Source organism: Hemitrygon akajei, chromosome 2, assembly GCF_048418815.1.
Source record: "Hemitrygon akajei chromosome 2, sHemAka1.3, whole genome shotgun sequence".
Lineage (NCBI taxonomy): Eukaryota > Metazoa > Chordata > Chondrichthyes > Myliobatiformes > Dasyatidae > Hemitrygon > Hemitrygon akajei.
Window position 1 is genome coordinate 34,939,400 of NC_133125.1, and position 14,933 is coordinate 34,954,332.

The following is a 14,933-nucleotide window of genomic DNA, read 5'->3' on the forward strand; positions in this document are numbered from 1 at the left end:
TTAAATTAAAACCAATGAAATCTATTGTGATATTTCGATACACATATGGGAATAATAAATGCTTTTATAAAAGAGTTTTAGAAGGCTGGCTTATTGCTGAAACTCTCTTCCTGTTAAATCTTGGCAAATGGAAACACAGTGTTAGCATGTATTTCAAGAGGACTAGAATATACAGGCAATGATGTAATGCTGAGGATTTATAAGCTGTGGGGCAGATCACATTTGGAGTATTGTGAGCAGTTAGAGCCCCATATCTAAATAAGTATGTGCTGGCATTGGAAAAGGCCCAGAATAGGTTTATGGGAATGAGTGCTGGGATGAAAGGGTTAACATATGAGGGACATTTGATAGCTCTAGGCCTGTACTCACTGGAGTTTAAAAACACGGATTGGGGGAGGTTATCTCATTGGAATCTACTGAATATTGAAAGGCCTGTATAGAGTTGACGTGGAAAGGATGCTTCCAGTAATTGGAGAGTTTAGGATCAATGGGCACTGCCTCAGAATAAAAGGGCAGCCCTTTAGAACAGAAATGAGGAAGAATCCTTCATCTGGAGGGTGGTGAACCATGGAATTCTTTGCTACAGACAGCTGTGGAAGCCAAGTAATCAGATATAATATAAACAGAGATTGATGGTTCTTGATTAGTAAGGATGTTAAAGGTTAAGTGGAGAAGGCAAGAGAATGGGTTGAGAGGAAATAATAAATCAGCCATGACTGAATGGTGAAGACTTGATGGGCTGAGTGACCTAGTTCTGCTCCTGTCTTATGGCCTTGTAGTCTAAATGCAACTAACCTTAGCTCGATAGGAATGAGCACCATCCTGGAAGTCTATGGTACCAAAAGCATCAGTTGGACTCACAATGGTGTGATTCTCAACACACCACTCCTCCTCTTCATTATCATGAGCTGATAAATAGACAGGCAATTTACTATCCAAACCAGAGTGATCCCCTACGAGTCGGCCACAGCAGCATCTGCAGTTAAAATACAAAGATCAAACTCAATTTTAAAGCTAGTCTTTCAGTTCAACAAAAGGACAGGTTATAGCAGATATTTTATAAATTGCCATCATGTGTTCAGTTATTCAGGCAGGTGGGGTTTGTCAGCCTTGGACGGCAGCCCGCCTAGAAGGAAAACTCTGATTTTAAACTTCCGCTGTCTTGCAGCCATACCCACCCATGGGAAAGGCTTTGGGAGTAAACCCAGAGGAAGATATCTGGAACCAGGGTCCCTAGGCAGCTTGATGTTATTTACAACTTCACCCTGGCAACCTCTGTGACGACACTGGTGCCAAGCTGTATCAGCGCTTGCCCTTCCCTTGAACTACATCAGTGATGTGGAGAGGGGGAACCTGTTGCATGGGCAACAGCCGGTTCTTCAAATCTCCCCGCCCAGGACAGGACAGTCCACCAGAGGCGCAAACCCATGATCCCCTGGGCTGGACGGCTGCTCTCCTACTCCTACGACTATTCAGATAAAATACTTCAGCTTTTGAGGAAATTTGCAAGCGTTTAACTGGTGTGGTTTGAAAATGATTAATACTCTACAAGACTGAATGATTGTATTTGCGACAGATAGTGAATTTTGCAGTAAAGCTGAATAAACTATGAACTTTAATTATTTCCAAAAATTGTAAAAATAAAATCATTCTCAAGATCAGTGGTTCCCAACCTTTTCTATGCCCAACACCTCTAGGAAATGTTTGATTAATGTTCGCACCCCCTACAAAAGTAATATCACATTTGAAGTTGAAGAAGTCTAATTTCTAATTTCTGAACCACAAATTGAACCACATACAATACTGCAGGTGAACAAATTGAACTTAAAAAAGTAAGCTTTTAACAGTGCATAAAATGCAAATATAAATTGAGCAATTAGATTCTAATTTATTCAGAAAAAATTGTAAACAGTAAAATCAATCCCAATTGTGAACATAAAATTCAATGACTTTTCTGCTCCTGCTTCTCATTCATGATTTTGTCAAAACATGGAACTTTCTTGCTAACTGCAGTCCGCAGGTCTGCCTGTGGATTCAGGCAATTCCTAGATTTTGTCTTGATTGACAAAAGAGAACTGAATCCAGATTCACACAAGTATGTTGTTGCAAATGGAATGAGGACACAGAGTGCTTTTCCCCCCAAGTCTTGGGAACATATCCAGTGCTGCACACCAAAACTCCTCCAAAGTCTTGCTTTCAAATTGCATTTCAAGAGCTCGATTTGTCCGCAAATCAATAAGATGTTCCTTCAGCTCTTCATCATCTGACATTTTCTCCAAATTGTAGGAATATGGATTCATGATCCATTCTTCCGAAATCTTCAGGTCTCCAGCAGCAAAATATCCATCAAACAATTCTGACAGCATTTCCAAATAAGCCACAATTTCTTCACGCACAGTAGGAGTTATGGATCCAGCATCATCAACCATCTCTTCTAGTGAAGGAAAATTTGAGAGACTGCCACTTTCCATCCTTCGACGCCAAAGACGTAACTTTTCTTTGAAGGCATTCAACTTTTCACAAGCCTTGAATATGTTTATCCCTTTTCCTTGAAGAGAAACACTCAGGTCATTCATACGAGTGAAAATGTCAGCTAAGTAAGCCAGCATTTGGGCGAACTCCTGTGATTCCATTGCCCCAACCAGATCACATTCACGCTCCTCCAGAAAAACTTTGATTTCTTCCCGCAGTACAAAGAATTGGGTTAAAGCTTGTCCTCGCGACAACCAATGGACTTCTGACTGGAAAAGCAAAACTGAATGCTCACTTCCCAGATCCTCATAAAATGATTTGAAGATGCGATGGTTCAAAGCACGCCCCCTGATCCAGTTGATGATCTTCAAGGACTTTCTTCAAATTTGGAGGCAATGTTTTTGATGTCAAAGTATGCCGATGAAGAAAACAATGGGTAACTTGCAAGTCTGGAATCTCCTTTTTCATCAATGCAGAAAAGCCAGATTTATTTCCAAGCATTGCAGGTACCCCGTTAGTGCACACAGAACCAATGACTTTGATATCTAAATCATGTTTGACAAAGAAGTCTTTCACCAGCTGCATCACATCCTTTGCAGTTGTGTTTGTTTTCAGATCTTTACAAAACAGGAAATCTTCCTTCACAGCACCATTATTGACATACCTCACTAATGTGATGAGTTGACTACAACTGGAGACATCAGTTGACTCATCCAACTGAACAGAGATTTTAAGAGGACTAGCTCTGACATCTGAGATGACTTGGTCCAAAATATCTTCACCCAAATCACTGATTCGGTGGTGAATGACATTATTTGATAGGGGCACCTGTTCAAATTTTTTTCTTGCTTCTTTGCCCAGGATAATTGTTGCCATTTCCATTGCACATGGCTTGATGAGATCTTCCATGATTGTATGGGGTTGGATTTGGCCACTTTATATGCCACTTGGTATGAAGCAAGAAGTAGTGGTTTTTTAACAATTCTGGAAGAGATCCTTGTGAATCAAAATGAGCTCTTTTGATTTTCAATGACCCATCATCATGTCCTTCAACATCAGCTCCGCCATGCTTTTTCTTGAAGTGCTCTTGAAGCTTGAATGGCTTCAGATTTGAGTTGGAAAACACAACGCTACAAAGAATGCACTGGGGTTTTTGCAAGCCATCATTTCCTGTTGTGCAAGTGAAACCAAAGCACACATAGTCATCATTCCATTTCCTTCTTTTTGACATGATGAAGGGTTAAGGGTAAAGAGAAAAATATGAGCTAATATGAGAAAAGCTATCTGACTAAGTCAGGGATGACTGCTTTACTCAACCAGACACGCCTATAGCAAAGTATCGCGAGAAATACGCTTTTGAATATTATATTACGATATTATCTGCGGTTACGCAAAGATAAATCGTCAGGTGGAAATGCTACGGGGACGCGACACAACTTATTAGGCTACTCTCTACTGAATTTACACACCTATTTCCGATGATTACCAGAGATATGAACTTCCATCACACGATTCAAAGTCCTCAGTGCTAACCATGATACCTCCTCAACTAACACAATTCAAAATTATCAACGATTCAAGAAAAAAACCTTTTAAGAGAAAAAAAAACCTTTGAAATTCAAAAACTTCTTTAATGCATTGAGACAAATACGAATAAATGACTTCAGCTGCTTTTTATCAAAATGCAGCTTTTTAAAATTTTGTAATTGAATAATTTACCTACTGTCTGCGGGTTTGGTTTTAACACGAAGTCGTTACTCAATGTTTGATTCGGGATGTATAAAGATTTTGGCATTATGAGATGATTTTTAACTCTGAGATGTAACCTTCTAGCTAACATTGATGAAACTCCTCAACTCTGAGCTGTAACTCCCAGGTAACACTGATGAGAATCCTCAACGCTGACTCGGGCAGCGGGAGACTGGAGTGAGTTTACGTCTCTCTCGACTCGGGCAGCGGGAGACTGGAGTGTGCTTGGGACAAACGTTACTACCACTTCTCAAGGCACACTGGCAGCTGGCTGAGTGACGACTCGTGACTTGTCACTCAAGGACACAAGTCACTCCTTTGTCGTACCCCCTGAAATTCCATCTCGCACCCCCTGGGGGTGCGGGCACCCCAGGTTGGGAACCCCTGCTCAAGATGGATTTTTCTCAAGAAATGCAATATGTTAAATAACAATATTACTCTTTTCTTTAAATAGGTGCTTAAATTGTGGTTTTTCCGTCTCCCTTTATCTTGCATTTTTATCAAGGCATCAACAATAGAGAATAGGCAGACTTTTACACATACTTACTTGCAGAGAGGTGGATATTGATCAGCAATATCCACAATTTGTAATCTCAGTGGTGATATCAAGAATGTTCCTGACAGAGTTTCTCATGCAGAGAACTTCAAGTTCAATTGCCATGCAACCACACATGAATACTCATGGATACAGGCAAACGAAATAGTGTTACTTGGGGCCATGGTGCAAAACAGTAGCAACCACACACGATACATATAGCACATATAAGGTAACAATAAAACACGGTCACAGGATAAAGTACAGACGATGCCATAGGAGCATGGCATGGAATACAAGATTGTACTACAACGTAAGGGAATTGATAAAAGTGCAGGAAAATGTGCTTGATAGTTTGAAGAGTTATTATCACAGAAATTAAACAGTTCACACTATGATTTTAAATTTCATCCAGAAGATCAGTAGAATCTCTGTAATATGGTATGAGGCTGCGAAGTTTAAAATGGGTGGACTAACTTAAAGATTATATCCAATTTTAAAGATGGTTGAATCCAATTTTAAATTGATGACTTTTAAAATGTCTTTAAAATTTGTTAAGAAAGTATTTGTTAAGGACACTAAGCAGTCAGGTTTGAGAAAAAATGGTTCTACAAAATGTATAACCCATTATTTTATCCACCTACTCACCCTACTCAGCAAAAGAATAATGAACAGAGGTACTGAGAGCAGAAAAAATATTCATATAATGGAGCGTTTTTCTGGCGGGAATTTCTAACAATGTCAAGTGAAAGTCAAAGTAAATTTATTATCAAAATACATAAATGTCACCATATACTACCCTGAGATTTCTCTACTGTGAATGCCTGCAGGACAACCAAAGAAATAAAATGGAATCAATGAAAAACTACGTACAAAGACAACAACCAATTTGCATCAGAAGACAAGCTGTGCAAATACAAGTACAAATGATAATAATAGTAAGAATAATAATCTGAAACTGATCTGCAAAACAAAGAAAAATAAGAACTGAAATGACAAATTTGAGTAAACACTACGTTCAGTCATACACACTCCGATTAACATTACCAAGGACAGAAGGAGGAAGATGAATAACACACATGAAAAGTTGCACAACTCAGATAAAACTTCCATTCATTAATTATACTGAGAACATGCATCCTTGAAAGTGAGTCTATAAGTTGTGGAATCAGTTCAGCATCAAGATGAGTGAAGTTTTACATCTGATTCTGGAGCCTGCTGGTTAAAGGGTATTTATTATATGTTCCTGAACCTGGTGGCATGGGACCTGGCTCCCGAACCTCCTTCCCACTGGCAGCAATGAGAAGAGATTAAAGTCTGGATGGGGGGAATTCAACAATCAACCTTATTGAATGGTTCATGAATTTGTTAAAAATTGGTTGTGACACAGGAATGATTTGAAACACAGAAGCACATAAATTCCAGAAGATTTCTGATTAAATTTTGCAAATTTATACTGTAATTTTTCTGGAAGTTCTGACTCTTTTCCCCGTTGGAGCAAAGAAGGTTAAGAGGAGAGTTGGTAATAATATACAAGACGCTGTTTTCGCAAAGGGAACTTGGGGATAAAAAAAGTGGCACAACAGACTTTTAACACCACAAATCAGTGAGCTGTTTTGTTATGTCTCCTCTCTGGCTGCGAAACAAAGACATCTCTTTTTCCTTTATTAGGGAGAGACAGCCTGTGGTATGATGAATTGTCGGGGGTGAATGATCAGTTTCTGTTGTACTACTGATCATGGTCTTTACTGGGAGCTGTGCTTGGTGGGTGGAGGATGCTGATGTATTTTTGTGGAAGTGGGTGGGGGTGGGGGAGGGTCGTCGATTAGCTGCTGCTTGTGCGTGGGAGAGGAAGTAGGGACAGGCTTTGGGGTTCTAGCGTTTTAACTGTCATTCATTCTTTGGGCACTCTTCCGTTTTTGGAGATGTCTGTGAGGAAAAATTATTTCAGGATGTATATTGCATACATTTCCCTGACACTAAATGGAACCGTTGAACTATTGAGTAATTAGGATCTGTAATGCAATACCTGAAAGGATGGTGGAAATATTAAAAATGGAATTGATTAGGCAATTCAGAGAGAGTATTTTGAAGAGATGTAGGGAGTGACTAATGGAATTGTGCTACTCAGAACTTGCATAAGCTCAAAAGACAGAATGGCCATTTCCCGGCTGTGCTAATTCCACTTCCATGATTTTATGAATAGTAAACACAGAAGGCTATCAAATAATTGCATGCAGGTAGTCTTGATAAATATGCCCTAAACCATGAAATGATTGACAGTCAACAATGAGATTACTTTTGGCAGGTGGAAAAAAGTGACCCCTAATTAATCCAATAATAAACTTGGAAAAGTAAGACACAGCCGCCAGGGAAAAGAGAAATTGGAAAAATATGGTTTAATTTGAACCTTCAAGAATTGACAAGAAAAAAAGTTCCTTGAAGTTAACTAATTGAAAGAGGTACTATATTCCCAGAAACAATGTCATCTTTTTTTTAATCCTTATCTAGAAATATATAAAAGACAAAGTTCAGGTATTGTATACATTTCCGGTTGGCACATTACAGGAAGGATGTGCTTAGAAATGAAAGAATACAGAAGAGATTGAACAGGGTGTTGTCTGGCATGTTAACATTGTACAGTACAATAATACAATTTTTTTTACAATAATGCTTAATTATACTGCAAGGCAATTAAAGGGTTTTGGTGATATTTACCTGGCCATTGTGTGGACTAGTTAGTCACGTTACTTAGAGGAAGGTTTAACATAAAGTACTATCTTATTCTATCAAAGCTGTTGAAGCATTAAGTTTATTTACTCTTTATTCTTGGTTTCTTAGGACCAAATATAACTAGGTATATCAGTAAATATTTGGATTTCTCTCCCACAGAGAGCTTCGGACATTCAGTCCTTGAGTCTACTTAAGGCCTGTTTTTTAAGTTTTTTAATAATGATTGACCTTTGTTAAGTTTTGGTTACTTGGGCAATTCTAGATTTTGGACAAGAAAATTGAGTTGTATGCCTCAATTAAATCACCTCTCATTTTCCTAAAACCCAAAGAGTAATGACATCCTGCTTTCTATCACTCCATTTAAACAGTAGAAGAACATCAGAGTGGAAAGTATTACAGGGAATAGAGGTTATTACCATGCCTAAAGCTTGTATTCTCCAACAAAACTGCCGTTGAAGGCTGCAAATGGACTTAAACTGTTTGACTTTCCAGAGGATCATTAAGGTGGGCGTTTCCACCTTGTTTCTGCTACACACCTAACCATATATTGTAACTTCAGCCTCTTTCCTCTCACACCCCCCCCAGAAACCTGTCAAGCACCCACATGGAGAGCGATTATTATTAGGGTGGCCCTGATTTCTGCACTAGAATGGTCAGCAGCAACACAGAGATCCCCCTCTGCAGACCAGCACAAGGCACAAGGATTTCTGGTCTTGTTACCTGAAATTCAGACTTTATCTATTGCTTAGAAAAGTCATAAATGACAAAAGTATTTCCTGTACTTACCGCACCAGGTTCTGGCAAATCTGACATCCTGGAAGACACCTGCCATAAAGAAGAATTCATGTTCACTTTCTTCCACAATCTATCCATATACTATTAAAAATCAATGCCATTATAAACTATGTCTTCTGTATCTCCTACTGTATATTCCCCCTTCAGTTTTGCAACAGAAGCTCTTTTTCACTGAAGGACCTAACATTATGATCAACACTAGATAGAACACACCCACCCATAAGGTTGATTCTCTCTACTGGTCCTCAGCTGCGAGTCTTCAAATCATTCCGCGGCCCCCTCACCCCCACCACCAACACCACAGTACCATTTCCAATACCAATAACCCCTGTGCTCTCCCTGACTGCAAAAGAATAGTTCCTCCAATCCTTACAAGTGCATTTGAGGCATCTAACCTGTGTGAATCTCTTGAACTTGTTATAATTTTTCCACATTCTCGCTTATAAAAGACTCCTTCGATCCACGACTTCTGAGTCTAAAAATAAGAGAAAAATCTAATTAATATTTTTCATGGCTTCAAATAGACTGGATGGTTTCGTGAATGAAATCTGATGCATAACCTTGGTCTTTAACCAGTGATGGCCTCTCATTGGCTGCAAATGCCTGCTGGGTACTAGCTTGCTCAAGTGGATGGGCCAGTGACACAGAAGTTACATAATTTTGATAAAGAATTTCTTTAACAAGTTCACAACTCTGCTGTATCCTTATTACTGGGCAAATAGGCTGAAGATACACTGTCCATGTAAATCGAGTAACAATATGGGGTTGTGCTTCTCAGAAGCGAAGCTGTCCAGCCAAAGTGAACAGGGGTGGTGATTCAATGATGGAATATCAGAGTACCGGAGGGCATAGATTCAATGTTATTGAAAAGAACTGACGAGATAAAAACTTTTTCAAACTGCAAGATATGGAATGGATTGATTGAAATGTTGATAGAAACAGATTCAATGTGAAGGAAAATGGATTAGTCCAAAGTGCAAAAATAGCAGAGCTACAGAGAAAGAAACTGAGAACACACTAATTGGATTTTAGAAAGTACTTCTGGGCTAAATGAGTCAAAGAGCTTCTTTCTATGAGGATTCTGAAGTTCTATCCTTTGTTATTAGTGTTGGACCTCACCTATTCAAGCTGCATAGATTCAGGAGTACTGGAGGCAAGGCTTTCTGTGGTATCAGTTAAACGTGCACATCAGAAGCTATGGATACACTTAGCATTGTACTGAGGGGACTTTTTGCTGCAATTTGCTACACAGTGAACCAGTTTTAAAAACCCAGATGAAAGGCCTCGACCCAAAATGTCAAGGGTCCACTTCCCTCCATAGATGCTATCTGACCTGCTGAGTTCCTCCAATGTTGTGTGTGTTGCTCCAAATTCCAACATCTGCAGCCTTGTGTGTCTCAAATTTTAAAATGTTTGAAATACTGCTGTTCAGTTGTAACTTGCTGAATTCTGCTCAGCAGCTTCTTACTTGACAGATTACTTCTTGCTCTCAAATGACATTATAGTGTAGAACATTATAAGTAAGCCCAGGATAACATAGAGCCATAGGGTCATAGAGCACTACTGCACAAAATCAGGCCCTTTGGCCCATTTTGTTTCTGCTGAACAATCATTCTGCCTAGTCCTCCGGACCCACAGCTGGACCGTAGCCCTCCACACTTATTCAACCCCCTTTTAAATGTTCAAATTGAACCCACATCCACCACTTCCATTGGCAGCTCATTCCACACTCTCATCATCCTTCAAGTGGAGAAGTTCCCCCTCAGGTTCCTCTTAAGCATTTCACCTTTCACCCTTAACCAATGACCTCTGGTTGTATTCTCACCCAACCTCAAGGGAAAAAGTCTGTTTGCATATTCCCTATCTATACCCCTCATAATTCTGTATACCAAAAAACAAATCTAATACATTGGCTGGGAATTAAACACATGCAGAAAGTGAATATTTTACCCCTACAGCACCAATGCTCAGTTTACAGATGCCATGGACCTCAGTACTTAGACAGCTTAGAGACAGCTCTCCTGTCATCATCTTCCAGAGTGTGGTTGCTACGTCTGCAGTCTTTCCTTCCTACACACTGAAGAAGTCTAATATATCTGACACACGTGGTGGATATCAAACTATTAGTTAGTTTAATTGTTCTTCAGGTTTTCTTTGCCATTAATATTGCTGCAAAATTAAGTAGGCTATAAATTGAGCTGATAAAATCACAGTAGTTTGATGAGCTGATGGGATTTTATCATCCATTGTTTTCCGGGATATGCTATCAGTCAACATTCTATCTTATTCTTTAGGTTGCTGACAACTGCATCAGCTTTTTATTTTTAATGAAATGAAAGTGAATGAAGTTGGGATTAAAATTTCACTTTGAATGTTCATAATGCTTTCCGCTACCACACCAGCACATTTTTCCATCTAAACAACTCCAAAACTCCAGAAATACTTCTAAAGAGCAGCCTCACAATCTATGTAGTAACGCCAGCTACAAACGTTCTATCCAGCTCTTCTTAGGGGGAAACACCATTGACAAAGGAAGAGAACACAGGGTTGATGCTGTTAAAGCTCATTTTCACTTTGGACCGGAGTTGAACAAATTTCCTGGACACTATCAAATATATCTTGGTGGGACATTTATTTAATGCTGGAGGCAAAGTGAGAAATGAAATAGGGGTTACATTATCATAAAGATCTAATAGGGAGCTCGGCCACGTAAATGGATGAAACCAAGTGGATGGAGAGAAGTGAGTCTCCTATCTTTAAATTATTTTTTACATCTTGCCTTACTCTTCATAACTAATTGATATATAAAACATATTATAAAAGCAGGAGATGAAAGAGAATTAATTCAGAGTTTCTTATTGTAGAAAAAGATAGTACCTTGATTAATAAAGCAGCAAGCCTTTGGAATACAAAATAGAAACTACAGGTATGGCAGTAACAGTAAGAGAAAATTTACACAGTAATTTCTTCCAAACAAATGGTATCACAAAGTATAACACAACCACTGGGTTAATTTTGCAGTGCAGTAATCACTAGCATATAAAAACATAGCTAATTAGCAAAGCTCCTCAAACAGTAAATGATATGATTGACCAGATAATTGATTTTTTTTTAAACTGTAAGCTAAGAAAGTATCGTTGACTGAGGTAATACCTGGCTCTTCTGCAAATTAGATGTGATTGCTCTGGGATTAACATTTCATCCAGTCCACAGTGTCTTTTGACAATACAGTATTTCCTCTGCACTAAAGTGTTACCTGAATTGTGTGCACATGTTCTGGAGTGTGGTTGAATATATCAACTTTATACTCAATAACACCCCTGGAAGTTTATCTCATCAAAGAGTTACTAATAAAATGCAGCACTACTCAGGTTGCATTGAAGGGATAGGAGTTTTATTTCCATTACAGTGATAGCAGGAATAAATAATTGGAGGTATTTTATATACCAGGTGATAATTAAACTCTCAAGCATCGGTGTAAACATTAACATTTAATTGTAAAGCAATTAGGTGGTAGAAGTGACTACATTAAGTAAACATGCAATTTACTTTGGTAACTGCTCTATTATATGTAAGAACAATTTAAGAATCACAAATAAAACTGAAAAGTTGATGTGAATAAACCGCACTTCAGAAATAGATGGCAATTCAGAAAATGTTTATATTGCTAAATACTCCAACGTTAGCATTTGAGTCCAAACTTAGGGTCTGTATTTGTTACCACTGAGCATACAATACAGTTAGAACTAACAACTGCCCTCATGAAGAACACATGAACATAGACAATATTATAAACAGATTATCAACATCAAAGATCTGGTTCATAAATATAACGTGACTTACCATATTTTAGAATCAATTGTATTAGTTTCCAAATTGTTGAGGAAGTAAACCTTTTTTTTCCAAATATGTACTCTACAGGATAAATACAAAAGTCTGCGACACAGTAGCAATATTAAGGTAATGCCTTTGCTTGGTTTTAACACCCATGAGCACAGAACTACACAATAGTATGTAGTCTGAAACAGAAAAACAAACCATCTACAATAGATGATGTACTCCCGATTTGTCATCCACAAATGCAGAGAAACTGTAAAGCAGTAAAACAAGGAAAAGCTCTACCAACTGCTAAATCGACAAGATCTTTGTGAAAAGTGCATGTGTCAGGGACATATCTAGTGACATACTTTAACCCTTCCAAGACTCTAGGTAAAATCCACCAGTTTATTAAGACATCTCAGTTCAGTGTTCAGCAATTTTTCTCTCCTTCCTTCCAATGCGTATTTTGTAATATTCATCTTTTAAAGGGAAGTAGGATTCTTTGACACAGTTTGCAATACAGAAATGAATTACTTTGTTAGAAACAGCAAAAAGCAACAAGTAGATAAAAGGTTAAACCTTCTTCCCTCCACAACACCATGGTTTGTGGAGGGGTTTAAATACAGGTATATCTGCATTCCTCAGCTGAAACCCAACAATAACCAGAGTTGCCTGTTCTTTTTCAGTATATTTTATTGGATTTATATGAAATTTACAAATACAGGGCAGGCAAACCCTAATTAGAATCACAGCACCAATATAACAATTGCTTAAATTCAGTAGATTATGATAGTTTGAACCACTTACTGAAATGCTCATAGCTATAAGCCTGAGCTGACAATCTAAAATAAAATCTGTGAGTCGGCTGAAGTTGTCTTAATATAAATTCTGTATGAAGTCATTAGCAGTTTAAAGGCTATGGTGAATAAGTTTAAAGGAATTGAGGCTAGATCAGTGGTTACCAAAGTGAGTGATATTGCTCCCCTGGGGGGTGATGGGGATTTCTAAGAGGACAATAAAGATAAAGGGGGAAGTGCTCAGTAGCAAGGGGGCATCTGAGGGACCACAGGCTTAATTTAAGGAATGAATTATTTATTATAAGCATCGATCCTCAGTGCCTCATAATTGAGTACAATGATCACACAATCACCTCACCTCTTTCAGAGATGGAAAAAAACTTCAAAACGTATTTGCCTGCAATTCACAACAAAACAGCGATGGTTTGCATGCTTTATACACCATTTCATTGCTTATTACTAAATATGGAAAACCCCATACAAATGGAAAAGAACTGATTCTGCCAGCAGTAAAGGAGGTTCTATGTAAGGTTTTGCATTAGTTATAATTAAAGTGATTCTGCTCAGTGATAACTCTGTTCAAAGATGTATAGATGAAATATCTAAAAAAACTGTGAAAGATACATTGTGCAACATATGTCAGGACAACTGAATTTGTCCTGCAGATGGATGAGTCAATTTGCCAGGAAACAAGTCTTTGATTCTTGGTTACGTTCACTCCATAAAAGATGAAAGCGTGGATCAAGAGTTGTCATTTGCAAGAGGACTAGAAACAGTATTTTTCAAAGAGAATGGCATTCCGTTTACCAACATTCCTGCTTGGACAACAGATGGAGTACCAACAACACCACTGTGGGGTTATTACTTTCTTGAATAAAGCTGTACATAACATATTCATCATTCACTATTAAATTCATAGACAGCATCTTGTCGCAAAACACCTAAGTGATCAGCTACACAAATCATTAAATACTTTTATCACAGCAGCAACTAAAATAAAGTCCCAAGCTCTCAATTTGCGACTGCTGTATTTAGAGAGCTTTGTACGAGAATGCACTAATGCACTTTGCTCGTATTGAGAATGGTGAACAGTTTGAATGCTTGCTGTTGCACTCAGAAGTCAGATGGCTCTCAAAGGGAAACTGCCTGAGATTACTTTATGCACTTTTTGAAACTGTGATAAAATTCTTTGAATTATTGAATGTTTCATTCAGTAATCAATTCAAGAATATTAGGCATGACATTGCTTATTTGCCAGAATTATTCACAGTGTTTAATGAAATCAAACTTCAGTTGCAAGGAATGCTTTGAATCTTAGTGAAAGTCAAATCAATCATCGCCACTTTTTTGTCCAAGTTAAACCCTATTTATGTGTAACATTGACCTTCAACCTTTTCCAATTTCCAAGCCTCTCTGAGTTGGAATACAAAGAAATAATACCAGATGATAACTTCCAAGTACATTGTGTCCACCTGGGTGACCTGTAAAAAGACATGTCAGAGAGATTTCAGGATCTTCTCTAGATCCAAGTTCTAGATGAGGTAATAAATCTATTCCTGAATACTTGGAATTGTTCAGCAGGAAGGATGGAAGAAGAACTGATCTTGCTACAAAGTGACTTTGAACTGAAGCTGAGATCTAAGAAAATCATATCAAGACTTTTGGTTGCAGAAAGAAATCTCTTAAAGTGAAAAAGGTCAAGATGTTCTTTATTGCCTTTCCAATGTCATATTTAGTGGAACGCAGTTTCAATGCAGTCACCCAGCTTCTTTGAAAGCGAAGACCAAACTGCAGATTACTGGGGATCTGAGACACTTACAGAGTGACATTCAGCCTAATGCTGAGAAGCTGATATTACTCCACCAATCTCATCCATCTCAGAGAAAGGTGAAAAAGCAACGAAGTAGTGAATAGTTGGGCTACTGTATGCTCTAAAATTGTTGATGAAAACTTTTTTCCCCCAACAGTAATTAAATAAATAATTTTATTTTAGCTTTAAATAGATTTGAATAATTTTTGCAATTATTTGTCAC

The 14,933-nt window shown here is 38.1% G+C and overlaps 1 protein-coding gene across 3 annotated transcripts in view; it reads right to left on the reverse strand.

The window, feature by feature from the left end:
• LOC140740615 (transient receptor potential cation channel subfamily M member 6-like) overlaps positions 1 to 14,933 on the reverse strand; it is a 133,412-nt gene that overhangs the window by 96,647 nt on the left and 21,832 nt on the right. For all 3 annotated transcript variants that reach the window (XM_073069940.1, XM_073069932.1, XM_073069948.1), the window contains exons 2-4: positions 8,680 to 8,759; positions 8,276 to 8,314; positions 796 to 976 (exon numbers count right to left, since the gene is read on the reverse strand). In XM_073069940.1, coding sequence (XP_072926041.1) covers positions 796 to 976; positions 8,276 to 8,314; positions 8,680 to 8,759 — 300 coding nt within the window. The remainder of the gene's footprint in view (positions 1 to 795; positions 977 to 8,275; positions 8,315 to 8,679; positions 8,760 to 14,933) is intronic.